Raw genomic sequence first — 25,978 nt, forward strand, 5'->3', positions numbered from 1 at the left:
CTAGATTTGGATCCCTGATCTTTTAGGAGGTCTGGGACAACTTGCCCTAAATTGAGTGTCTGCTTCTAAATGAGCAATAATCATACCCAGTTAATTCAGTTAAATCAGCAAGTGTCATACCATTAATTCATTTGAGGTCCTGGGAAGATTCCTCACAGTTTTTGGATTTCCCTCATAGGAAGTCTATGATATAGTATTTATCTTTCCAAGAAGGGAGCACATGGGGGTTTTGTATGCTTACTTGCTCAAGACAATAACGAACTGCTGCACTTTGTGATTTCAGTCTTCTTAAAGAAAGAAAAAGAATTAATTTATGATCAGTGTCTGGGGTCTTTGGGCCTAAAAGAAAGACCTTGATCAAAAGCCTTTCCATCTCCCACATGTCCCATGAAGCATGTTTGAAAAGCATTATACTGGTGGACAATTTTTAAAAGCCTGGGGATGTAGCACTTGTGAATGAATATCAAGGTCTTCTGTATTAACTTAAAATAATTTTAGATATTGAAGCAAAGATAGAAAAAGAAAATACTTGTCAGTTCTTGCTCAAGCATGAGATAAAATAGAGGCCTTTTTAGTTATGTTTTATACACATAGTCTAAGTTTTCCAACTTAATGTAAATCTGTATAAGATTACATAAAAGAGTAGCTTTTCATAGGCTCTGTATGTTCTGAAAACAATAGAATCTCTTTTTTTGTTTCATTATTTTAAGAATTATCTGGTTCCTTTCTTGTCCTGAAATTCCACTTTTATTCCCAAGTATCCTCTGTATCATGGCCCTAACCCATCTTCATTTGCTCTTGCTCTCTGATAATAATGCTTGTTTGCCTCTTCCAAGAGGCAGTGGGTGATAAAGCTTAATTGTGTGAACTCTGGAGGTATAGTGCCTCAGTGTGAAGCCTGTCTCTGTACTTTGCTAGATGAGTTTGCTTAGACAAGTCATTTATCCTTCCAGTGCTTCAGAATTCTTACATGTGCAATGGAGACAAGAGTAGTTACGAGAATTATATGAAGTAATATATTTAGAGGCTATCAGATAGTGCTTACCACACAGCTATTAGTATTCCCATCACAGGAGTAAGAACATATATTCTGTCAATATTGGTTATTTGTGAGGTGATATTTGTAGTTTATCAGGCATTCTGGTTCAGTTTCCTGCCCCCTCCTATCTGCTGCTCTTGGATTATCACACTTTTAGTGTTTCAGGGAGAGGCATAGAACATATGTATTTTATTCATTCAAAATTTTTTTTAGAGTAAATATTTCTTGCTTGGGGCAAGGAATATAGTGACTAGCAATATTCACTATGAGCTTCTGAAAGGTACAAAACTATGTATTCTTACAAATAAATACAAAATTATGATAAATACTGTGAATAAGAAAAAAGTAATGGTGTGGTAAAACCTTGTGACAAGCAGAGTAATTCAGTAAAGATTTTTCTGAAGGAAAGATATTTAAGCTGAAAGCTGAGGAATGAGTGAGCCAGGCAAAATCGAGGAAGTATTACAGTGGAGGAAAAGTCCTGAGGCAAGGAAGGCATGTTGGGTAAACCCCAAATGCAATTTGGCTAAAGATAAATGAGATAAAGGGAACAGTGATGTGAGATTAGGTTGAGGAAGCAGGTGGAAGCCAATATAAGAAGGTGAGACTGCAAAGGCAAGGGGAGACCGTATCTGCAGGGACTTGTATGACATATTAGGGTTTGGATTATCCTAAATGTAACAGGAAGCCATGAAGAATGTAATGCAGGGAAATAATATAAGGAATTCTGCACTTAAAAAAATCACTTTGGAGGGACACCTGGGTAGCTCGGTGGTTGAGTGTCTGCTTTTAGCTCAAAGCATGATCCTGCGTCCGTGGATTGAGTCTCACATTGGGCTCCCTGAAAGGAGCCTGCTTCTCCCTCTGCCTGTGTCTCTCATGCATAAATAAATAAAACCTTAAAAAAAAAAAGCCACTTTGGAGAATAGATAGAAGGAGAGTAGAAGGGCTCCTTTCTTTGTTCCTTAGCTACAGTACCTGTAAAAGAACTATAACCTCCTCTATGAAGCTTTCTTTACAATTTCTGCTTGTAGAGATGACCTTCACTCATTTGTTCATCTAATGAACCCAACGTCTATTCCTGTCATAGCACTTTTGACACTGTGCTGTGATACTGACACATGCCAAGGACACATTAGGTATTGTTGAATGAATAATCATTTATTCATTGCTCTGAAAACAAGACTGTGGGCACATTAAAGTCAAGGGCACTTTTATAAGAAACTCTTAACTATAGGAAACAAATTGAGGGTGGCTGGAGGGGAGGGAGGTGGCGAGGATAGGGTAACTGGGTATGGCCATTAAGGACGACAGGTAATGTAATGAGCACTGAGTGTTATTAGCAACTGATGAATCACCAGACTTTACCTCTGAAACTAATAATACACTATATTTTAATTAATTGAGTTTAAATAAAATAAATCAAAAAAATAAATTCAAGGAAGTCATTTAGCACCTAGTTTTGGGCTGATTGGAAGTTAGACCTTTAGGCAGTGGGGATGGTCTTTTTATCCCTTGCTATGGAGAAACAGTTCACCTAGTTTTTTTTTTAAGATTTTATTTATTTATTCATGAGAGATGGGGGGGCAGTGTGGGCTGAGAGAGAAGCAGGCTCCATGCAGGGAGCCCGATGTGGGACTCGATCCCGGGACTCCAGGATTATGCCCTGGGTCAAAGGCAGGTGCTAAACCGCTGAGCCACCCAGGGATCCCCCAGTTCATCTAGTTTTTAGATATTTTTTGGAAGCAAATGATCATCGATATGTAGCTGTTGGTTTGATGTGTCTGTGGGAGGAGGAGTTCAGGATCTTCTTATGCCTCCATCTTGTGGACGACCAGTAAGGCATTACTTATACAAGTAGAAACCTGGGAATAGTTTGTTAGTTACTTTCTGCATGTTCTGTTATTGTGGGAAATTAACATTCATCCAAACAAATTGTATACTAAGAATTTTTTCGTTTCTGTCAACATGTGTACTGATTTCAAGTTTGTATCCTATTAGTAATTTACAGAGAACACATTTTATAGTAGAAATTGATTTTAAATGGTTGTTCAGGGGACACATTTTACTCAGAGCAGCATTTAGCCTAGCTACTTTGCAGTCTGATGACTATTAAAAGAATTCCATTATCTCTTTGTTACTTATTATTCTCTCAGGCTAAAGCTCATGGTTTAAGTTCATATTAATTCTTAATACTCTTCAATTTATATCTCAAAAGTCATTGATGCTTATTGCCTAATTAAACAAACTGATTTTCTCTCCAGAAATACTTATATCTAAGTGTTGGGTGCTTAGAGTCTTAAGAAGTTTTACACAGAAAATGTCTTATTACATACACATTTTTTCCCCTACAAATGTCCAGAGTTAGGTGGTGTTAACCTAAAAATTAAAAGTTATTCTATCATCAAAAATTTGGGAGTAGCAGAGAATTGCAATTCAGGACATGCAAGCTATGGCAAAACCAGAGTCAAGTCAAACAAGCAAAGGAAAGGAATATTATTTTATAAGGAAAGAGGAAGTTGGAGGGGGTTGTTTTGAATAGAAGTCCATTGGAGAAAAGCAAGAGTTTAGGCTGATGACAGTTTCTTACTGACATAATTGCAGGGGTAGTCAATTTTTTATAGGAGATGTAATGTACATCTTTCCCTATTGAGAACTGTAATTAATGATTTTCTCCTGATGATAATTCTTCAGTTGGAGTCTGTAATTGATGGTCTTCTTATCTGACATTTGAGTGTAATTGATGGTCTTCTTATTTCCCCTTTCTATGCTCCCCTATCTGGCCTCCCAACTCCATTTTAGTGAGGTTTCCCTTTGATACAGGAGAGCTAAGTTCTTGTCTCATGTAGTCAAAGAATGAATCTCATGGACAATGGAGCGTGAGCAAAGCAATAGAAGTTTATTAAGCAGAGATACAGAGAAAGCTCTGAGAAGTGAGAGGAATCCAGATAGGATTGCCACTGAGGGCTTTTCATGGTAGTCTTTTATTGAGAACCTAGCCAGGGAGCCCACAGGCTTGAGATTCTTGTGCAGTCTTGGTTTGAGCATGGACTTGATGACTTATTTCTTTGTGGTCTGCTGAGTTTCTGTGATTTATTAGTAGCCATCAAAGGGAGACATTCCCTAACATTTTGGAGCTAGGGAGCCAGGTTTATTTATTTACTTATTTATTCATTCTGTTTTAAATGTCTTATCTCTGTTTTCTTGGGATGAATAGGATTCTGACTCTGGGACCTCTCAGTGTCCTTGGGGTTTATGGGTGCCCACAGATTCCTGGGAGCCTGACTTTGGACCATTCCCTTATCTTTCCCTGCCTAGCCCCATCTGCCCCTAACTCGTTCCTATATCACCTTTGTTAATTTTCACAGTGGATAACTATAGTGAGGTGGTAATGTGCCTCTGAAAGGAGACAGAAATTTAGACTCCTCTTTGTCTAGCATTTCTTCCCCAAATGCACACTATATAAGATGCTAGCCCAAACCAGAAAACCCTCCTTTTCTTGAGCTAGACTTTATGCTACTTATTTTAATAAGTTAATACATTAACTGATCTGGTACAAAGGATCTTAAGTATTTGTACTTTATGAGTCAGTAAAATTTTCAAAGGATCAGAGGACTGATAGAGTTGCCAATGTTTAATATTCTCAGTTGAGGGGATCCCTGGGTGGCTCAGCGGTTTGGCGCCTGCCTTTGGCCCAGAGCGCGATCCTGGAGTTCCGGGATCGAGTCCCGCGTTGGGCTCCTGGCATAGAGCCTGCTTCTCCCTCTGCCTGTGTCTCTGCCTCTCCCTCTCTCTGTGTCTGTCATGAATGAATAAATAAAATCTTTAAAAAAATATTCTCAGTTGAGGCCACTGAGAAACAAAAGAAAAAAATGCTCATGCCCCATACATTATTATCATCTCATGGAAGGAAATTTTAACATCTGAAAGAACGATGAGTAGGAGTTTTCCTGTTAAGCTACAAATAGCAACTATAATCCAGAAGAGAGGACTAAAACCATCAAAATATCTGATATTCTCTACAGAGAGCTGTATACAAAAGTGGTTAGGCAACTCCTTGTGAGAAGTAGCAGTTGGATTACTCCAGCAACCTCCCAATGCCCATATAACCACTCTGGGTGGGGAGAGAATGGCTGTGGAGAGGTTTTGGAGAAGCGAGTTATTGGCCTACTAGAGATGAAAAACTATTTGTAGAGATCAGGGGTATCTTCCACAAAAGGAAGGTTAGCTTCTGTATCCCTTAGATTCTAGTTAGGGATTTAATACAAGAGATTTATTATGCAAGTATTGAATGATGAAAATGAAAAGAGGTCTGCCAGGTAACCCAAAGAATAATGAAGAGACTTCCATTCCTAGGGAAGTGGACGAAATGGTTTTATGAGATCTAGGCATGTAAAAGAGGATTCACTACCATAAAAGCTGGTACCACCAAGGGGTCACTTTGAAACTAGTGAGCAGACATTTGATGGGGATATTGTGTGGATGGTTCTGAATTTGCCAGAATGGAGTGGCAAAGTTATTTCTACTCTTGGAAGGAGGAAGAAAGTACCTTTTCCTCAGCTCTCTTACAGCTTCCTACTACTGATTCCCATAGTCATCACTTAAAGGAGGCCAGCTAGCAAAAGAATCTGTAAATGTAGTTTGCAAAGTCTCTGCCTCAACATCACAGAACAGGATTTAGAATGATTGGCTTGGGGCTGCAAGATATTTATAAATATCTGACATAGTATCTCATTTCTCCATTGATCACTTATGCAGAATACTTTCTAATCTCTTTATGACTTCTTGAGCAATGGAGAAAGAGAAATGGAGAGAGAGAGCAGGGCAGAGGGAAGAGATAGTAGCAGAGCATCCTATACTCTCATCACCATGTGACAGGGATGCTGGAGCTTATTTGGCATCAAGAGCATTGTGGCAGAGATGCCTGGGTGACTCAGTGGTTAAGTGTCTGCCTTTGGCTCAGGGCATGATCCTGGGATTCTGGATCAAATTCCACATCAGGCTCCTTGCAACGAGCCTGCTTCTCCCTCTGCCTATGTCTCTGCCTCTCTGTGTGAAAGAATTTTCTTTCACGAATAAATAAATAAAATCTTAAAAAAAAAAAAAAAAAAAAGGTACTGTGGCCTGAGCCATCTTGTCAGTACTTCAATCAAGATAGTAGACTTTTGCACAAGGGAGTCCTACCAGCAAGAGTTTCAATGTGTATCAATAAGTATGGGAGCTGATGAGACTAGAATGTTTATTTTCCCAATAAGAAAACTCCTATATACCCCTAAGAAGAGAGTGAGCATTTGGACACCCTATAGAGAGGGATTTTTTGTTGGAAAAATAGCGGCACTCAATAGAGCTGCAATTAAATGCCCAGTTAAGTAAAAAGACTTTTGCTCCTTTTCATTAATTCTTCCTCTCTGCTGCAATGTGGAAAGAACTAGAACCTAAAATAAAAGAGTAGACCATTCCCTCTGTCCACTCAAGTCCTAACCACTGCCACTGAGTGGTCCAACAGAGGCTGGCCATTGAGCTGGAAAAGAGAGATGTGATTTAAAGCACATATAAGCTGCAGTAATGGAATCAGTCTGAACTGTTGTTAAAGAAGAGAAAATGGATTTGACATTGCAGATGGAAAGCAGTTACTGGAGAATAATTAAAGCTAGTACATATCTGTACCCTACTGAGTTCAGATTGTTTAGTAAATCAATTACACAAATAAAAATTAAAATTTTGAACATCATCTCAGAATAAAGGGTAATCTTTAAATTGGAAAAAGTTTTCTTAAAAACTCAAAAATATTACCTTATTTTTCTCATTTCTTCATGGTTTGATATAGCATGTGTCCATGGTGTGGAATTTTAAAATGATTATCATTAGTCATTGAAATTTTTATCAACCAAGGATTACTAGTATTGAAAGCTATAACCTGTCAAAAGAGAAATTCATACTTAGTGCTACAGCAGGCAGGATCCCTTCCCTCATTTTAGCTTTTAAATCTCTGTGGCGAGAGGAGGAAGAAGGATAGGTGAAATTATTAAAGAATACTGTAGTCTTCGAACATAAGAGAATGTTATGAATGAGTAACATAAGTTTAAAAGCATCTTTTAGATGGTGAAATGTAAAACCATAGGAAAACTATTAAAATATGCCAGAAATGGAATTTTTTAGTCATCATACTTACTCATCACCTTAGAAATTCTTAGATATATTTTGTTTTAATGGAGCATATGGTGTTCTATGTATTGAGAAGCAAATTTTGCTAATGGAAGAATAATCTCAAATGAAGAGAACTTGATCTCTTCTCTTGCCTATATTTGCCTTAAATTTGAATCACTTAAAGACTTCAGTATTTTTTAAAAGGTACAAAGATTAGGGAGCATGGTTCCAGAAAGCTGATTAACTTAACTTGTATTTCCAACATCAGAAAATGAAGTACAAATCACTTCATTTACTACTACCCTGAAAAGATGTGAATAAGACCCAATCAGCTGCATAGGGCTAGGTTAAGAGGCTTTGCTTTAGAACCAGAACATTCTGATCTGAACCAGCAGAGGGTGTGACTTTAAGCATATTTCATTGCTATTCCAAGATGTGATTTCCTCACCTGTCGCTATTATGTGCCTACCTCCTTTGATTGGCTGCTCTTATGAAGCATATTTCAAATCATAAATGTATGGTGCTTAAACTGGCATAACTTGTCAATCTCTGTTAGCCTGAATGAAAGGCAACTGACACTAACAATCAACAATAAAATGATTTGTAATCTCCTATTCTCCTATATATATATATATAGTCATATATATGACATATTATATATCATAATATTATAATATATTCAATTATAGCATATATTGTATATAATATTGTAAAGCAATATATTAGCACATTATAACCTTTCTCAGAATTCCCAAATAGAATCACTATTGCCATCAAAGAGTGAAGACATAAAACTGTTTCTGCCTTACAATAGCAACTTGAGATAATGCCTGACCTTCTTTTCTAAAAGCCATAAAACCATTTTAAAACTCCAACTGCATTTATTCATTCATTCTTTGAGCAATTATTTATTGAGAGCTTGCTTTGTGTCTGTCACTGTACTAGGCACTGAGCAGGGATATTTCAAAATTGCCATCTGGCTTTGTAAAGTTTTTGGAGCAAATCTGTTGTAAGTCAGGATCCCAGCAGGAAATAGTTTGTGTTCTCAAAGGGGTGACAGAAAGGTAACACTTAATGAGGCACTATTTACAAAAGATGTGGGCAAGGTTGAAGATAAACAGAAAGGTACGATGAAACAGCACAGGGCTAGCCTACATCTGAAGTGTCAAGTGAAGACATTAGTTAATGGAACCTAGGGACCTTCAAAGACTGGTGCCTGGCTGTGACCTAGAGTAGAAGACTTTAACCATTGCTACACCATGGCCGGCAGAGAGGGACCTCTCTATCCTCTTGCCCTCTCGTCTACTGCCTCTGTTTCTCCTTGGTTGAACAGGAGCCAGAGGGCTAGAAAGCCCGTGGACTGTGTCCAGGATGGAAAAGATGGAGGGGTGGATCTCTATTGGAAAATGAGGACTATACAGAAAATATCTCTCCTATCCCTTTTTTGTCTTTTATATAACAGATGTTGTGTTTTATTTCTGAGTATAAAAGTAAAAATATTTTTAATATATAACATTTGGAAATCTGTCTTATAACTTGAGATCCCGCTTTTCCTAGCCAGGACATACTCTCAGTTAAAGGTACATAAATTTATCCAGTAAGCTCTCACACTCAAAATGTCATAAAATATAAGTTTATTTCCATGGCTTAGACCTCTTAAAAGTACTCTTGCTTGCCAGAAAATCTACTGATGTTACCCAGGAACATTTTGTCTTTCTGCCTGTCATAAATTTCCTTAGCATAGCATCCTTCTGCATGTATCATACTCTTAGTATATCAAATTCCATTCCATATTTTTGCACACCATGTTGTTCTTCATAATCTCCACTAAACAAATCCTACTTATTATTTAAGGCTAAAAAAGAAACCTCATTTCCTTCTCAAAGCCTTCCCTGAACCCAGCACCAACAACTTCATTTCAAAGAAGTGTTGAATCTACACATAGGATTTTAGCATTTAATTATTTTCTTTGATATACTAATTTTATAAATATTTTTGAGCAGCTATGATCTACCAAGTAAATATTTAATATGTGTAAATTTTTCCTTCCAAACTAGACCTAAAGTTCTTGGGGGCCAGATTTGCTTTGAGCATTTTTTTAAAATACTTTTTTGTATTTGAATGTAGTTGACACACAATGTGATATTATTTTCAGGTGTACAGTATAGTGATTCAGCTTCTGTATATGTATGCTGTCTCATCACAAGTATAGCTACCATCTGTCACCATATAATGCTTTTATAATATCATTGACTATTTTCTCTATGCTGTGCCTTTTATTCCCATAACTTATTCATTCCATAACTGAAATCTTATATCTCCCATTCCCCTTCACCCGTGTTGTCCATTCCTGTACCCTCCTTCCCTCTGGCAACCATTGGTTTGTTCTCAGTGTTTATAAATCTGAATCTGCTTTTTGCTTGTTTTCTTATTCATTTGTCTTGTTTTTAGATTCCACATATGAGTGAAATCATATGGCATTTGTCTTTCTCAGTCTGACTTATCTCACTTAGCATAATACCCGCCAAGTCTACCCATGTTGTCACAAATGGCAAGATCTCACCCTTTTTCTATGGTCTATGCATACCACATCTTCCTTATCTATTTGTCTTTGAGTGGACCCCATATTTATTGCAGCATTATGTGTAATAGCCAAGATATGAAAGCAACCTAAGTATACATTGAGCTTCATCTGGATCCCATCATACTTTGTGTAAGCCTGAGAAGGTATTGTTAAGGTCTTTATTTCTGCTGGGAAAACTTGATCGTTGTCCCTCCTTGCTGAAGATAGCTTAGAAATTTCTACTCTAGTTGCAGTGTTTTATCCTATTTTTAAGTATAGTTCTTACCAAGCAAAATGAATGTAAGATAAAAAGTAAACTTTTGCCTCATAGATTTTTCCCACTAATTTAGTATATGAAGCCATTTGTTAGAGATCACTTTGGTGTTCTTATTTTCTTTCCAGACCCACACTCTACTAATTATTGTTTTTTTTTAATTGACTGCACATAACATTTGCATCTTGATAATCCTTTATTTATTTATTTATTTTTGAGAGAAAGAGGGGGGTGGTGAGGACTGAGGGAGGGGGAAGAGAGAATCTCATGCTGAGCATGGAGCCTGATGAGGGGCTCAATCTCACGATGCTGAGACCATGATCTGAGTCAAAATCAATAGTTGGATGCTTTACCGATTGAGTCAACCAGGCACCCCGCATCTTGATAGTACTGATGCCAAACTTATCACTTACATGTGTTTGCACCATTGTATGACATAATGCTGCATATATTTTATTAACTGTTCAAATTCATTTGGAACTTTCCTAATAGTTATTTAAGAGACCGTATAATTTATCATCTAGCTGTGGCCTAAGATTTAAATCCTACCCTGTCACTGTTCTTAGTTTCTTCATCCAAGATAAGTAGGTATCATTTACTTCACAAAAAGATAGTCTCCCAAATATATGGCAGACTAAGTTTTGTAGAAATAAAATAACTTTAAAATAAGTTAATATTCTTATGCATTTTGTGGGTCCTTATTGTATGTATATATACACATTAATATATTATATGTAATATAGTATAAAATAATGTATACTAAAACATATTAACATATATAATAATTATAATATATAATAAAATATATATAAGATCAGCTTTTAGTTCATTAAATAATACATCACAAAAAATTTAGAAAACATAGAGAAAAAGAAAAGCCTCTCATAGAACGTTTACATGATGTTCACTGTTACCATTTTACACAGCTTCTTTCGTATTTTTCCATACTTTTATTTTTACAAAATTATAATCACTGGAAATATCTAATCCTTTATCTTGAATGTAAAACTTAAATTTTGAATCTTTTTTTTTTTAATTTAGGAGCATAAACTTTTTTTTCAGAGTCTACCTTATGGAAGCACTCAAGGTTGGAGATCACTTTGTGAGAAAATGTTATTTGCCTACTTTTGTTAGATGTCAAGAAACCTTTGAATAAAAGCTCTAAAATTCTGGCTACTCCGGTTTGGTCAGCCTTAGTAAAGTTCAATCATTCCTTGGTGTATACTGAAAAAATTCTTTTCCTTGGTATATTAAATCAACTCCCTGAAAAGCGTATGGGATGGATTCTTTCCCTAGAACACTTACAAAGGCAAAGTTTCTCCCTACCCCACTCTCTTATCCACCCTGTCAGTTCTGCTGCCAACTTTTGCATAATATAGTCAAATTATGTGTTCGAAATTCAACCCTGGTTTCCTGGGTGATGGTACAATGCCACTACTTAGTATTCCTAGTCACATAGCTACAATTCCATCACGCTCTTAATCTATATATATCTTCATGTTCGAGAAGCAGACATTTCAAATCAGGCATGTATTGAGAGTTTAAATGTACAGAGTGAGGAAACATAGAAGCTTCTTGAGCTCAGCCATGATGCAGGACCCTTTTTTTACCAAGATTGTGAGAAACCACCATATGGACTAATGCTTCTTGGATTCGGTGATTTCGGTAGTATATCTTTTCCAGTTCAATCCTGCAAACAGAATTCTTTATATTCTCTTGTAGACTATTGGATGCCTAAACTTTAAATTTGGACCCCTGGGTTTTAAAAACAAGAGAATAGTTTTTCTCTGGAGTTGCACAACCAGGTTATTAACATTATTGATGTTCTTTATTTCTGAAGTGGCTTCCAATTATCTACACAAAACAGATTTCATGAATTGCAACACTTCTTTTTCAAAATGGCCAGGTTTGTGATTTTGACCAGGTAATTCTAGCTCTCTCTAACTAAAATTTTCTGTGATAAATATTTCATATGTGCATATATATATACACACACATATATATGCACATATATATATGCACATATGTATAGGAGATTTAAATTGATGGCAAATTGAAATTAAGATTTTTGTGGCCATATATATTTTCTGTATTGGTTTGTTTTTCCTTCTTTTTCTTTTTTGACCATAATATCAAAGCTATGAGTTCCTTAAATTCTAAATCCACCAAAAAGAAAAAGATTCTAAATCTGCCATATTTTAACTGTGTTATCTTGGTCCAATTATTTTTCTGATCATTTATTTCCTCATTAGGAAAAAAATGGAAATAATCTCACAGACTGTTATGGGGATTAAATGAAATATTGAATGAGAAAGTATAAAGCTCTTCACAAGTATGTATTATTTCAATATTCTTAGTGATCATTCATTACTTGGGAGCCTAAGTGTCGCCCTCTATTCTGTTCTCTCCCCCTGAGAAGCTTTGCACTGATTTCTTGGGATTTTTGTATTTTGTGAACCTCTTTTCTCACATATAAGATTGAAAAATTGGCGTGGGAAATTGTCATATTTACTTATACATGTACATTGTATCCATTCAAATATTAGTCTGAAAAATACAGATAAACCATGTGTTTGTATTCAACTAAGGAAACTGAACTCTTTTTTGTGTATGTGTCTCTTTTTTCTCCCCCATAGGTCTTAAAAATTGTCAGCAAAACGTGCTGAACAACAGACATCCTAAGAGGGGGATACTTTCACCTGTATAATGAAGAAAAGCAGGAGTGTGATGGCAGTGACAGCTGATGATGTAAGTTCCAAAAGTCAGAGTTGCTCGATTCCACCCATGTTTTGTCTCCTCAGTGAAGAAGTTGCTCCATAATTTTATCCAAAGGGCAGGCAAGGTTGTTGAACACCATCGTTTTGTCACTAGTTGTTCCTGTGACCCAGGCATCACCAGAACCTAGATCCAGAATTCTGGAATTTAGACAGCAGGAACACTGCCCTCTCTGCAGCTTGGAGATGGTCTCAGGTTGAGTTTTATGGTTTCATTCACAAAACCTCCAATCTCTGATGGATGCCTACATTCTGGCTCTTAGAAGCTCCTCTTTCTGCATTACTTGCCTTATCAGTTCCCTGATGACTCTCTTTCCTGTCTTTACCCAGGGACAGCTAATTCTTGAGAGTCATGTCTTATGGTGGGGTCTTTGACGACTGCTCCTAAGAAGCTTGTGATGTACATCCTGTAGGTCTTGGCTACTCCAGTGTTATCCTCAGAGCAGCAGCATTCCCTAAGTCTTTATTAGAAACACAGAATCTTAAGCTATGTCTTAGACCAACAAATCAGACTATATTTTAGCAAGATCCCAGGGTGTTTAGATATATGTATTCTTTTAGAAACCCTGTGCCAGGTCATCTGAAGGTCTGTAAACTCCTCATCTCATAACTTTGCATCTTGAGCAACTGAGATTAATTCTCTCCTTTGTTTTCAATTGACCAGTCCCCTATTAGTGTGTCTTTAATTGTCCAGTTTTTACTGTTTCTGTTTGTAATTGAGCCAAAAATCATATGCCACTAATCTGATGTGCAGAAGGAAGGGAGGGAGGTTGGAAAAAGAAGTAATTTTCATTTCTGTAATAACTCATCTTGTTGTTAAACTCCTAGTTCAACAGATGGGGGAGGGGCTGGGAGGAACTTGAACTTGGCAGTTTATATAAAATTCTGTCTTTTGGGTAAATAAATGCTCCGTCTTTTGGGATTCCTCCCAGTTCTAACTCCTCCCCTTGAATTGCATGGCATTGGACAAAGGGATTTAACACTAGTTATTAACATTGTGGTAACAGATGTGTGGTATTGTCCTTATCCTGTATTGCCTCTTTTCCATGCACATCTCCTGTTACTGAGTTGAGGAACAGCTCATTCCCCCAGGTCTTTGGTTGTCAAGTCTCTGTCCTTGGTCCTGTTGCTTAGGCATGTGACAGGAGCACCAGGTAATGATTGCTCTCACCGTGAGCAGCATACCTTCTTAGTATACTGTGAGTTTGACCTTCTTCTCCACTGTATGGACTCCACCTAACCTCTCAGGGGGGCTCTGGTTGTTTAAAAGCTTTGCTTTCTCCCTAGCCCTTACCCTCAGTCTGCTCACCCCACAGACTTCTGTTCACTTTGCCTCATGCTGAAGCAAATCTCTTAGCAAACAAGCTGAGGCTAATTCTCAGCTTCTTACTGTATCCCTGTAAGTGCTTGTGAGATCTTGAAGCCACAAGTCCAGAACAAGCCTTAGCTATGCTACGAGGCTCTTGCCCTGCAAAATGCACCCCTTTGTCATTTCTACTCTAGATTAGTGTTCTAGTATCATCACCTATGACAATATTTCCTTTCTTTATTTCCCCCTTCTCTGTTCCCTGACCACAAGGGAAATTCCCTTAACTCATATTCTAAGTTTTAGTACACACGATAAAAAGCGATGTTCAGATTTCCATGCTGTGCTCTAGACATCTAAAGGAAAACTTCTGGAATTTATAAATAATTTTTCTTAAGATAAAAGAAGCTTGGGATTGTCTCTTAATACTATCTGTAGAGTGCATGCTCCAAAAATTTTTTTTGGGGGGGAGAATAAAACTAAGCAATGCATTCTGTCTATAAAAGATGGACAACCATTCTGTCTTTTTCATTGCATCCTTACCGTAATAATCTGAATCCTCCCTTGAGGCAATTGGTTGCCACAGTCAAAATACAAAAGATGGGGGTTTTGCATACAAGAAAGAAAATCCAAGAAAGAAGAGCACATTCAAAGAATATTAAGCCGATCAGAGTGGGTGATCGTTACCTAGATTTGCACTGTTCAACATGGTAGTACTAGCTTCATGTGACTCTTAAGCACCAGTGTGAATGGAGATATGTAAAAATAGATCTTGGATTGTGAATATATAATAGTACAAATAGAAAAGAATGTAAAGTGTGCCATTAATAGTTTTTGATATAGATTACATTTTGAAATGACAATATTTTGGATGTGCTAGTTTACAATATACTATTAAAAGTAATTTTACCCTATACCTTAAAATAATGTAACACATCAACTATACTAAAAAAAAAAGTGATTTCACCTATTTCTTTTTTACTTTTTTAATGAGGCTACTAGAAAATTTAAAATTTAATTTAATACATTTGGCTCTCATTTGTGGCTTGCAATTTATTTCTAGTGGACTGTGGCGACCTGGAACTTTTCACAATGCACCTCCACTCTTTGAGTACAGTGTGAAAGCTCATACTTATTGTTACACACAATACTTCTTTCCTCACAACAAGAGCAATTTAGCAGATTTTACATTTTATATGCTACCCTCTTGAAGTAAGATTTCACCCTTAAGTCAGGAAGATTTGATCATATATCCCTTTATTTTAATTCAGCATTTATTAAGTGATTTAAATATTCACTTAGTATTAATTTAGCACCTGTGTTCTTCCAAATGCTGGTTAGGTTCTAGAAATTCAGTAGCACAGTGTTCATGTCCCTTTGAAGTTTATATTCCAGAGAAGAGGTGGAAAAATCAATAGAAAATTATAAAATAACCATAACTATGATGAAATATATACAGAAAAATGAAGTTGTTCAGTGGACAAAGAATGCTTGAATGGTAAGAATATAGAGTGTTTATGGAGGGATAATGTGAGGAAATGACATATAGACAGGACATATGGGCAGTGAGGAAGTGAGCCCTCTGAAAATCAGAGGGAAGAGTCTTTCTTTCTTTCTTTCTTTCTTTCTTTCTTTCTTTCTTTCTTTCTTTCTTTCTTTCTTTCTTTTCTTTCTAGAAGAATATTTCTGGTAGGGGAAGGACTTCTGCAAAGACTTTTACTGCATGTAAGACACTGTGTTCAGCTCTGTCAGAATAAGCTGTGACTTATGAATAACTGTGACTACTGTGTTTATATACAGTTATTTGTTGTACACAAATACCTTTAATGGGAGAATTAATATGATGAATGACATTGGAACAGTATGTATTAAGCTTTGCATCTGGGAGCTAAGTCCCTGAAGTCAGGAGTAAATTAGTACTATTCAGGTACTGAACATAGCAATTAATTATAATTCTAGGGATTTATTATTTATTTGTTTATTAAAAATTTTATTTATCCATTCATGAGAGACACAAAAAGAGAGAGGCAGAGACATAGGCAGAGGGAGAAGCAGGCTCCATGCAGGGAGCCTGATGTGGGACTCTATCCCAGAACTCCAGGATCACACACTGAACCAAAGGCAGATGCTCATCCACTGAGCCACCCAGGTGTCCCATAACTCTAGGGATTACAGGATAACTTAAAGAGGTGGGACTTGCTGGTTTGGGGAGGAGTTGAAAAGGGGAAAATGGCTAAAGAGAATCAGAAAGAAGAACCAGGAAATATGTGTATGGGAGACACACACACACACACACAGAGGGACCGATTTTATATGTAAAATATATTACTTACCTCTGGGCAAACTACTCGTAATAGATGTCGATTGCCTATGATAAAACTATGTTTTTCAAAGGCAAAATTACTTTTATTATTGTCTCATGGAACCTCATGACATATTTAGTCTTCCTAGTAACCCTAGTGTCACTTGATGCTTTCCATAATTTCCATTTCCAGTTTTATAAGGTTTGAAAAGCTCTGGCTTATGGTCCAGATTGAATTGTACCCAAGCACACTAGATGTCCTTGGAAATATCCAAACACATTTCCTTACCAGGAGTTTAGTCAGAATCCAATAGTTGGAGCAAGCTCGAAAAAGGGCTGGGATATACTTAACCAAGGCAACATAAAACAACAGCAGTGGCAACAAAGTCATAACTACTTAGGCACTGCTATGCCTCAACTGTGCATTTAAGTGGTCCTACTTGGATTAGTTTTAATTTGGAGCTAGGACAGAGTACCCTGGTATCTCCTTCCCTTCCTCCCTGCAGAGTTTTCCCACTTAGGTGCAGGGTTTCACACTAGCTTCTCTTTTGTGATAACCTTTTGGAGTTATATTGGCAAAAATATTGATTTTTTAAATAGCTATCCAGGAGCATGAGGATAATCCCAAACTGGGTTATTTCCCTTGGGATTATAGAGATATTGGGTGAATTTGGGGCAGTATAATACATTTTAAAATTTGCGATTTCTAGAAGTAACATTCAAATTAATGTTCATTTTCCCCAGATCTTTAATCTGATGAGTGGGTAGTCAGCCAGAATCAGGCTAGTTAAAATAGGACTATAAGTCTAAGATCTCAAATTCAGTAATTGAGAATTGACTGAATTAGGTTGTTCCCTTGAGGATGCTAGTGATTTGGGGGGAATGCTGTACAGATATGAGTATGAAAGAGTTTGAGATAATTATGAAAAGCTCCACATGGGTTAATGAGTATTTGTAATATAATATTAATGTTTCCAGTATTTAACTTAATTTCTAAAAAGCCACCCCATTGTGTTCTTTTGTGACAATGCACTTTCACATTAACTGGGATCTTTTTAAAAATTTATTTATTCATGAGAGACACAGAGAGAGAGACAGAGACACAGGCAGAGGGAGAAGCAGGCTCCATGCAGGGAGTGTGGGACTCTATTCTGGGACTGGATCCTGGGACTCCAGGATCACGCCCTGGGCCGAAGGAAGGCACCAAATGGCTTAGCCACCCAGGCATCCCTACTGGGATCTTTAAAACAAGTTCTTTTAACTCAAAGAATGACTTCGGATTTGTAATTTAAGCCTATTGACAAATCAGTGTGGGAGATATTTTGTGGTAGGTGGGACTTTGTTACTTTTCAAACAGCAAATGTCGAATAAGTACCCATTTAGTTCATTTATGACAATTAAACCTAGTTGATAATACTTCATTTTTCTAAAAGAGAAAAATATCCAATAACTTTATTAAGGAGTCTATACTGGTTGGTGGTTTAGCTAAATGATATCCTTATTTCTGTTCTCTGGTACAAAGTCTCTTGCATAGGTAAAGTATATACTCATGACTTGCTTTCCAGATAACCAGTACTTTCTTTATATGAATATTTAGAACAGTCTGACTTATAGTCATGAATTCTGGCTTTTAATTGTTTTTGAATCTCTTCAGCAAGACTTTGTGTATTCTGTTTTATTAATGTGATGGTATCCCATTTCATGTAAAAAGAGTGGGGCCCCTGAAAATTGTCAGGCCTATTCATACCCAAATTTCCTTCATCAAAATGTCTTGTGTGGATCAGAGAAGCATAATCACTAGAATAGAGGTTTCTTTGAGCATAGATACTATGCTTTCTTTTGCTGTTGTATCCTTCTTAAATAGCACAGTGCAAAACTATAATAGATGGGCAACAAATATTTGTTGCATGAACCCAGGTAGACCTTGAAACTTGAATTGTTCTTGTATAAACTAGGATAGGAATGCGTGGAGTGGGCGATAGAGAACTTCTGTTGTTTAAACCTTTGGAGGTCTATTCCCAGGTTCTTCTAAATCTATTCTGAAAGGCTAGCAGGAAGGCCATGTCTTTTTAGGGCCACAGAATGACTTTCAGGTGAGGCACCTTGGCCTGGTGACAGGACTTCCATTATTCCATATTAAGATAAGAATAGAGGGTGACAGTTAAATTTTTTTAACTCCAAGTTGCTATCCATGGGTATTTGCCGTGCTATGACATTTTCTGTCTTTGAGCTGGTATGAATGGTACATAGACAGTGGTTCATTTGGGGCTCCCTCTCCCAGCAGTTCCAGGAACCACAGTCACTAAGAGATACAGGAAGAATGAATAATTCTTATCAGTGGTTATAAAACAATGTCTTTATCTTCTAACAAGTAGTTCATTCATGTCAGCATTAGGGTATGTACTGAACACATGCAGTTCAGTTCAGGGTTGGATAAAGTGTGCTCTTCTTTTTCTGAGCTCTTATAGAATTTTACCAACAACAAAAAGAGAGAGAGAGAGAGGGAAAAAAAACTTCAACTCTTCAACTCTGAGGAGGTCTTTTATGGGAACAGATAGTCAGTTACCCATAATTATCAACATCTTTCTGTCCTAAGATAGAAAATATTTTTGTTTTAAAACACTGAACAAGAGAGTATATGCCTTAACTAATACAGTTTTTTCCCATGTTGCAGAACGGTAACAATGATTTCCAAAATATATGTTCAATTATAAGCTTTCATTTTAGCAAGTTAAAAAAAAAGGAAGAGAAGAAAGAAAGAGAAAGAAGATAGAAAATTCTCTAACTCACATGCTATCATTAGTAGCCTATAACTGGGATCCTAAAACTAACCAAGAATATGCAACTGATATGTTTAATCCAAAAGTTGAGACTTAGCCACCCTGCCCACTTCTTGTTTTCTCTCAAGGTTTTGTCAGTGTTAGATTCTGATTGTGAAGATCAGGACTTTATGACTGATGACTTGATCATTTGGATTCTTATTTCACTCCACTGTACATCATTTTAAACATTTGAATTTCATTTTCTTTTTCTTCTTTTTTCTTTCTCTGTGGTCCCTCCAGAATGTTAAAGATTATTTGGAATGTAGCTTGAGTAAATCCTATAGTTCTTCTAGTAACACACTTGGGATTGACCTCTGGAGAGGGAGAAGGTGTTGCTCAGGAAACTTACAGCTACCACCACTGGCCCAAAGACAGAGTGAGAGAGCAAGGACTCCTGAGGGAGATGGCATTTCCAGACCCACTACGCTGCCTTTGATGACACTTCCAAGCATCGCTATTACAACCGTAAGCCAGGAGTGGTGAGTAGTCTTGCAATGAAATGTCAAGTCTAAATTTTATTTTCTGATTATTCCAACATAATTTCCTGTTACTAAAATGTTAGTTGTTTGTGGAATAACTAAGGCTATTGACATTTTGAGAATTTGTTTTCCTTTGGGTAGCAAGATGAGGCCTTTTCAACAGTGGAAATATTTTCAACCTGTTAAGATTGGAAGGAGCCTATTGAGGGAGGAATGAAATACATTTTTATTAATGTCAAGGGAAAACAAAATTACTGCCTATGATCTGCTGTTTTTAAAACTATTTGGTGTGCATCAATATGTTTCCATTTAGAAAAGCACAATTGTGTCAGAGTACCTAAAGGAATTATATATGTATATATGACAGGAGATATTCTTATTGCTCTGCTCTACATATAATTATAGCTTCTTTTTATTATAATACCACTTTACTAATCTCAGTTTGTGATTATGTATGAAATAAATTTTTCATTATAAATCAAAAAAGGAATGAAAATTATACCATGAGAGATGCTTGGATTGTTTTTGCAAAATCTGTATTTGTAAAAAGAGGCTTTTTAAATCTAGGGTTGAGAAGTTAATCAAGTACACATAATCTTATAATTGTGGTTAAAACTGGGCCCTGATGCTGCTTCAAATGTGTGTTTTATCATATATTTAATAATTAGCATTTTATTTTTTTCTCTATGCAATTCTTAAATATTTTCCAAGAATAGCCTGCTTACATAACATGAAGTTTTATCATTAAAATGAAAGATATTTTCTTTATATTTTGTATAGTTTTAGATTGTAAAATTATGGTGCACCTTTTGTTTAAATCATTTATTAAGTAGAAGGACTAAACATATTCAGTCATTAAAATCTGATTTTTATGGTACCCTTTCCACATGCTGAACTCTGCAGTGCTGATGAGTAGCTCAATATATATCCATTGAATAATGCAGGGCATTTTTTAATTGTTGCTTATCAAATACACTCAGAATTAGATCACTGAGACTACAGCTATCCCAGTTATTGGCATGAAATGGTTCATCAGACAGTGTGTATGTGATAGAGAAGCGTGATAACACATTGTCGGGAGAATGGGTTAAAAATTTGAGAAGCACTGATTTACCATCTTCTGTTGAACTGAATTAACATTCGAATAGTCATAGCCAATCATTGAGAACTAAAATGGGCATATCACTCCCAGATTGCTTACTCAATTGCATAGCTTCTGTAATTTATCTTGGTTATGCTTCTGCAGAATTGCAGATTTGGAGTTGTAAAGAATTCCACAGATTTATTTTTCAGCAAATTGGCTCTGGTACAGTTGTACCAGTTGTTACAATATTGAAATGCTTTCATACCAGTTGGTAAATGTATGCTTTCCTGAGTTCTCTGATTGCCCTTTCCATCATCCCAGACTCTTTTCCCAGAAGTAAATTCCTCACAAGCCAGCAGCTAAAGAGGTGATGACCAGCACAGCGGGGTCTGGTTTTGGCAGGTGTTGATGATGTACTTTTTAGAATAACAATCTGGATATAATGTATCTTGCAAATTTTGAGTTTATTTATTTCAGGGACACCTTGAGAGTTGTTGAATTGTCCTTCACAAAGAAGTCTCAAATCCCGACTGACATTTGGGACATGTTTGTCTCTCTCTCTATTGAGTATATTAATCTGTACAGAGACAGTAATAATACCTCATAGGCTATTGTGATGATTAAATATGGTAATCTCTATAAGGTACCTATCTTAGTAAAAAGCACATTAGGTTATCAACAAATGTTAGTTTCTCTCCTCTTGAACATTATCCAGCGAAGGCTTTTGAAAACTAGTAAACCATGTCTCAACTATTAGTGGCCTCATGCTGGGTGTCCTGTAGTTTAGATTGAAATGGAGGATTTAGCCATTATCCAGAGAGTTTATGTTGTGTAATCGGTAATACTACATATTAGTAGTTCAGTCATAACATGTCTTTCATTTCAATTACATGGATACCTTTTAGTATATGAGAAAATATCAGTCATTGACTCTAAATTTAGTTTTAAATATAAATTACTGAAAACATTTATATATATTCCTTAAAAATGCTGTCACTGGAATATTGGTAGTTACAGACTGATAAAATTGCTGGCTGAGGAATCTGATTGAAAGACATTTGATTAGAAGTGAGGAAGTAGAGTTCCACCTATCATTATTGCCATCAACTTGATACAAATTCACAAATGTAAGAGATACAGCCTATGACCATATGAGAGAAAGAATTATACTGACCACTTAAAGCACTGAGAATATGGAATCAATCTCGTCTAAATAGTGAGCAAACTTTCTGTGAAAGGCCAGATAATAAATATGTTTGGCTTTGTGGGCTTTGAGTCTCTGTCACAATGATTCAACCCTGCTGTGGTAGTGTGAAAATTGCCATAGATAATGCATAATGAATAAAAGTAGCCATGTCCCAGTAACATTTTATTTACACGTACAGGTAGTGGGCTAGATTTGGCCCACCAATCAGTTTGGTGACTCCTGATCTAGACTGAAAAAGATCTCTAGGCTATAACACCCAGTTACAACTGGGTGAAACTGATCTTGAGCTTCTGGTTGGTGTGGTAAATGTGCCATAGGTATAGGGCTGTGTGCTAGAGATCAGATTTTTAAAGCAAATGAAGAACTTTGAGTGAGTGCAAATGAAAGGTGGTGCCCAGTATATAGAAAGATCAGTTTCTTGCCATGTGTACCTCTTCCTAGGGTTACTCATAACATGGCAATTTACTTTTTCTAGAGCAAGCACTTTGAGAGAGAGTGACAGACCAATAGAGGGTTAGATAGAAGTCAAAATATTTTTACAGCTTAATCATGGCATCTCGTCACTTTTACATATTATATTCATTAGGTCTAGTCCATACACAAGTGGAGGGATTGTACAAGGGCAGGAACACAAGTGGGTGGGCATCATTGAAGATCAATTTAAAGAAAAAAAAAAGATCAATTTAAAGTCTGCTTACCATATTGCAGATATTTTCAAACATTTAAAAATTTATTGGAATATAGTAAAAATAATTATTTTGCCTCTTTGCTCATTTAGATATGTGAAATTTCCATAGATCTTTTTCTAGTATTGCTATTTTCTGATGGTTCTTTTTCATACTTAAAAAAAAACCTTTTTATTAAAGTATACCCACATACAGAAATGATATACATACGGGTACACCTTGATAAAACTCAACACAACCACATAATTAGCACCCAAATCAAGACACTGAATTTCACTAGCACCCCACAAGTCAGCTTTTTTCTAGTCACTAACTTCTAACAACAATGATCAGTAATGTTTTGTCTTCATATAAATGACACGGCACAATATATACTTAGATGGGTCTGGCTTTCTTTCCCTCAGCATTAGATTCATGAAATGTGCTTAATTTGTTTTTTTATTGTGTGCTGCTCATTGTCATTGAAACATTATTTGAAGGCAAATTTATTTTTTTATTTATTTGCTTATTTTATTTAAATTCAGTTTGCCAACATATAGTATAACACCTGTGGTCATCTCATCATGTAGGCAAGTTTAAAGCCTAAAGTTTAAAGAAGAAGGTGTGCTTAGTTACAGAGAATTTGTCTTTGATTCTATCAGGTTTATAGAGTCACTGGGACATTTCTAGAGTGATTTGAGTTTTGTTTTTTGTTTTTTCAAACATCCAGGCTGATGGTCACAACCTATTAAGGACATTCCCCCTCTGCTCTTCTATTTTGTTTTGTTTTTTTTCCTTTCTCTTTCACATCGACTCTGAGCAAATACCCCTATGAAGTCCTAGTTTAATTTGGGAGGACTTTCCTTTTGGACTTCCCACCACGGCATGTCTGAGCTTTGATTGCAGTTCCTCTTGACTCACAAGGCCATCAAACTAATGTTCACATTTATTCACTGTGACAAATGTCCTCAGGGCAAATCAGCATTGGTGTTTATCATATAGCTCTGGTGAGACACTTCTCTTTAGATTTTGGCTTGTCAGTTCCTTACTAACTGGTCACTTTGGTGATATTAAGGAGGTAAAGAGATACTTAACCTTTTTAAAGCAAAGGGTTAGTTGAAATAATCTAGTTCACTATTAGCAGAAACACTTCATAGCTATATGTAATGGATTTCTTAGACTCCTTCATCCCACATTTGTTTCATCTGTGAAATTTCCTTCAGTGCATTTTTTAATAGAAGATTTTTTTCATATTACTGAAGGTTATGCTCCAAGAGAGCTAATGTGGCCCCATTTCTTTGATTTAGGCTCCGAAGACAGTCTTTGCTTAAGTTAGGATTCTCCAGAGAAACACAAGCAAAAAGATATCCAAAGGATATATATGAGATTTATTATAGAAATTGGCTCAGGCAATTATGGAGACCAAAAAGTCCCATAATATGTCATCTGCAAGCTGGAGAACTAGGAAAGCCAGTAGTATAATTCAGTCTAAGTCCAAAGGTCTGAGGAAAGGAGAATTGATGTTATAAGTTCCAGTAGAAATCTAAAGGTTCAAGAATGGGGGGAAGAGGTGTGATGGTGTAAGTTCCAGTTTCAATCTAAAGGCCTAAGAACCAAAAGCACTGATGTCCAAGGGCAGGAGGAAATGGATGTTCCAAGCAAGGAACAAATTTGCCCTTCCTTTACCTTTTTGTTTTATTCAGTCCCTCAAATGTGTGGACAGTGCCACCTGCATTGGTGAGAGTGACCTTTATTCAGTCTCCCAATTCAAATGATAATCATTTCCAGAAAAAGCCTCATAGGCACATCCAGAAATACGCTTTACCAGCTTTCTCAGCATTCCTTAGTCCAGTCAAATGGACACATAATATTAACCATCATGTCTTAGAATCTGAATATTCTTGACTTTGATTAATAATATTTCTTATTTTCTGTAAGAGACATTAATGCTGCTACTGTTTCATGTCCCTTTCATGAAAGACCATCTGAGTTTGTAATACTCTAATCTGATATTTTAGTATCTTCTTTCCTTTAGTATGTATATATTGGGATTATTTTTTTAAATTTTCTCTTTATTAGTTGATCTATTTGTTATTTAATATACTCCTAAGTCATTGAGTTCTGTATTTGATAAAAGGATCCATTGTAGAAACAAATTTTCATCTACCTGCATCTTTCCAGAGTGGTTGATTCTACTCATGAGATTTTTTTCCCCATCCGGGTCCAGACTATATTACTATACAATTTGGCTCTTTTATAATATGCCTCTTCTTTCCTTTGCTTTTCTCTCAAGTCTTAGTTTCTTTTTTTTTTTTTTTTTTTTTTTTTGAATGGGGGTTAGAGAATCCAGAATCCAGAGAGTCACAGCTGAGATCTGCCTCCTTGGAGCAGAAGCCGCTGGAGTCATACATTAGTGGGGAAACTTAAATGGTAGTTACAAGGGAATCCTTGTATGAAGGCTGTGGACTGTTAAGAGAATGAGAAATTCATGGGGGTTGCATTGTTAGGGAGCTTTACTTCCTGTAACCCCAACTGTTTCTCATGGTAAAGAACTTTGAAAGGCCCTCTTTTGGCTCTGGCACAGGGAGAGGAAAAGTAACCACTGTGAAATATGCCTACACTGTTCTCCAAAACATCCTATTCTTCAAGGGAAATTACTTTACTGGAACCACATCCCACCTAGGGGGAGGACTTTCTCCAACCCCAGACCCTTTAGACTGCCTGTTTTAAGTATGGGAGGAGAAAGCTAAGAAGCACTTGTGACATAGTTCCACTAAAAGAGTGATGTGTGTAGAATAAAAAAATTATGGAGTAATTCTTCTCTCCAATCCCCTTCCACCACAGCAACATTCCTTCAAGATAATAAGAGTGAATTACAGCTTAAAAAGACTTTACCTAAGGAAGAGTTTGTAGGGAAGCTCATAGAAGATAAAGGAACCAAAAGAAAGACGCTAGAGGAATTGGAAGTCTCTAGCACTAATGGTTACAGCAAACATTGAACACAGCCCAAACCCTAACCAGATCAAGACCAAACTTCACATTAAAGGCCTGCTTCCTTCAATTTCTATTAACTGATATGTCATGCTTGGCTTTTAATGACAAGAACAAAATTACAAAATATGCTAAAAGCATGAAAAAACAATTCGAAGGCATAATGCAAGAATCAGAATGAGACTCAGATATGACACATATATTAGAATGATCAGAAAGGGGATTTAAAGTGACTGTTAGAGGGGTGCCTGGGTGGCTCAGTTGGTTATATGTCCAACTCTTGATTTCGGCTTGGGTCATGATCTTAGGGTAGTGAGATCAAGCC

General features: G+C 36.5%; 1 protein-coding gene across 3 annotated transcripts in view; it reads left to right on the forward strand.

Moving 5' to 3' along the window:
• The window catches only part of PDE4B (phosphodiesterase 4B), a 548,107-nt gene that overhangs the window by 99,537 nt on the left and 422,592 nt on the right, over positions 1-25,978 (forward strand). For 2 of the 3 annotated variants that reach the window (XM_077892166.1, XM_077892167.1), the window contains exons 2-3: positions 12,660-12,771; positions 19,468-19,706. In XM_077892166.1, coding sequence (XP_077748292.1) covers positions 12,730-12,771; positions 19,468-19,706 — 281 coding nt within the window. In that variant the 5' untranslated portion in view covers positions 12,660-12,729. Of the gene's footprint in view, positions 1-12,659; positions 12,772-19,467; positions 19,707-25,978 lie in introns of those variants that run through there. The other variant, XM_077892170.1, reaches the window with a different exon arrangement.

This window comes from Canis aureus, chromosome 3 (assembly GCF_053574225.1).
Source record: "Canis aureus isolate CA01 chromosome 3, VMU_Caureus_v.1.0, whole genome shotgun sequence".
In the NCBI taxonomy this organism is placed as follows: domain Eukaryota; kingdom Metazoa; phylum Chordata; class Mammalia; order Carnivora; family Canidae; genus Canis; species Canis aureus.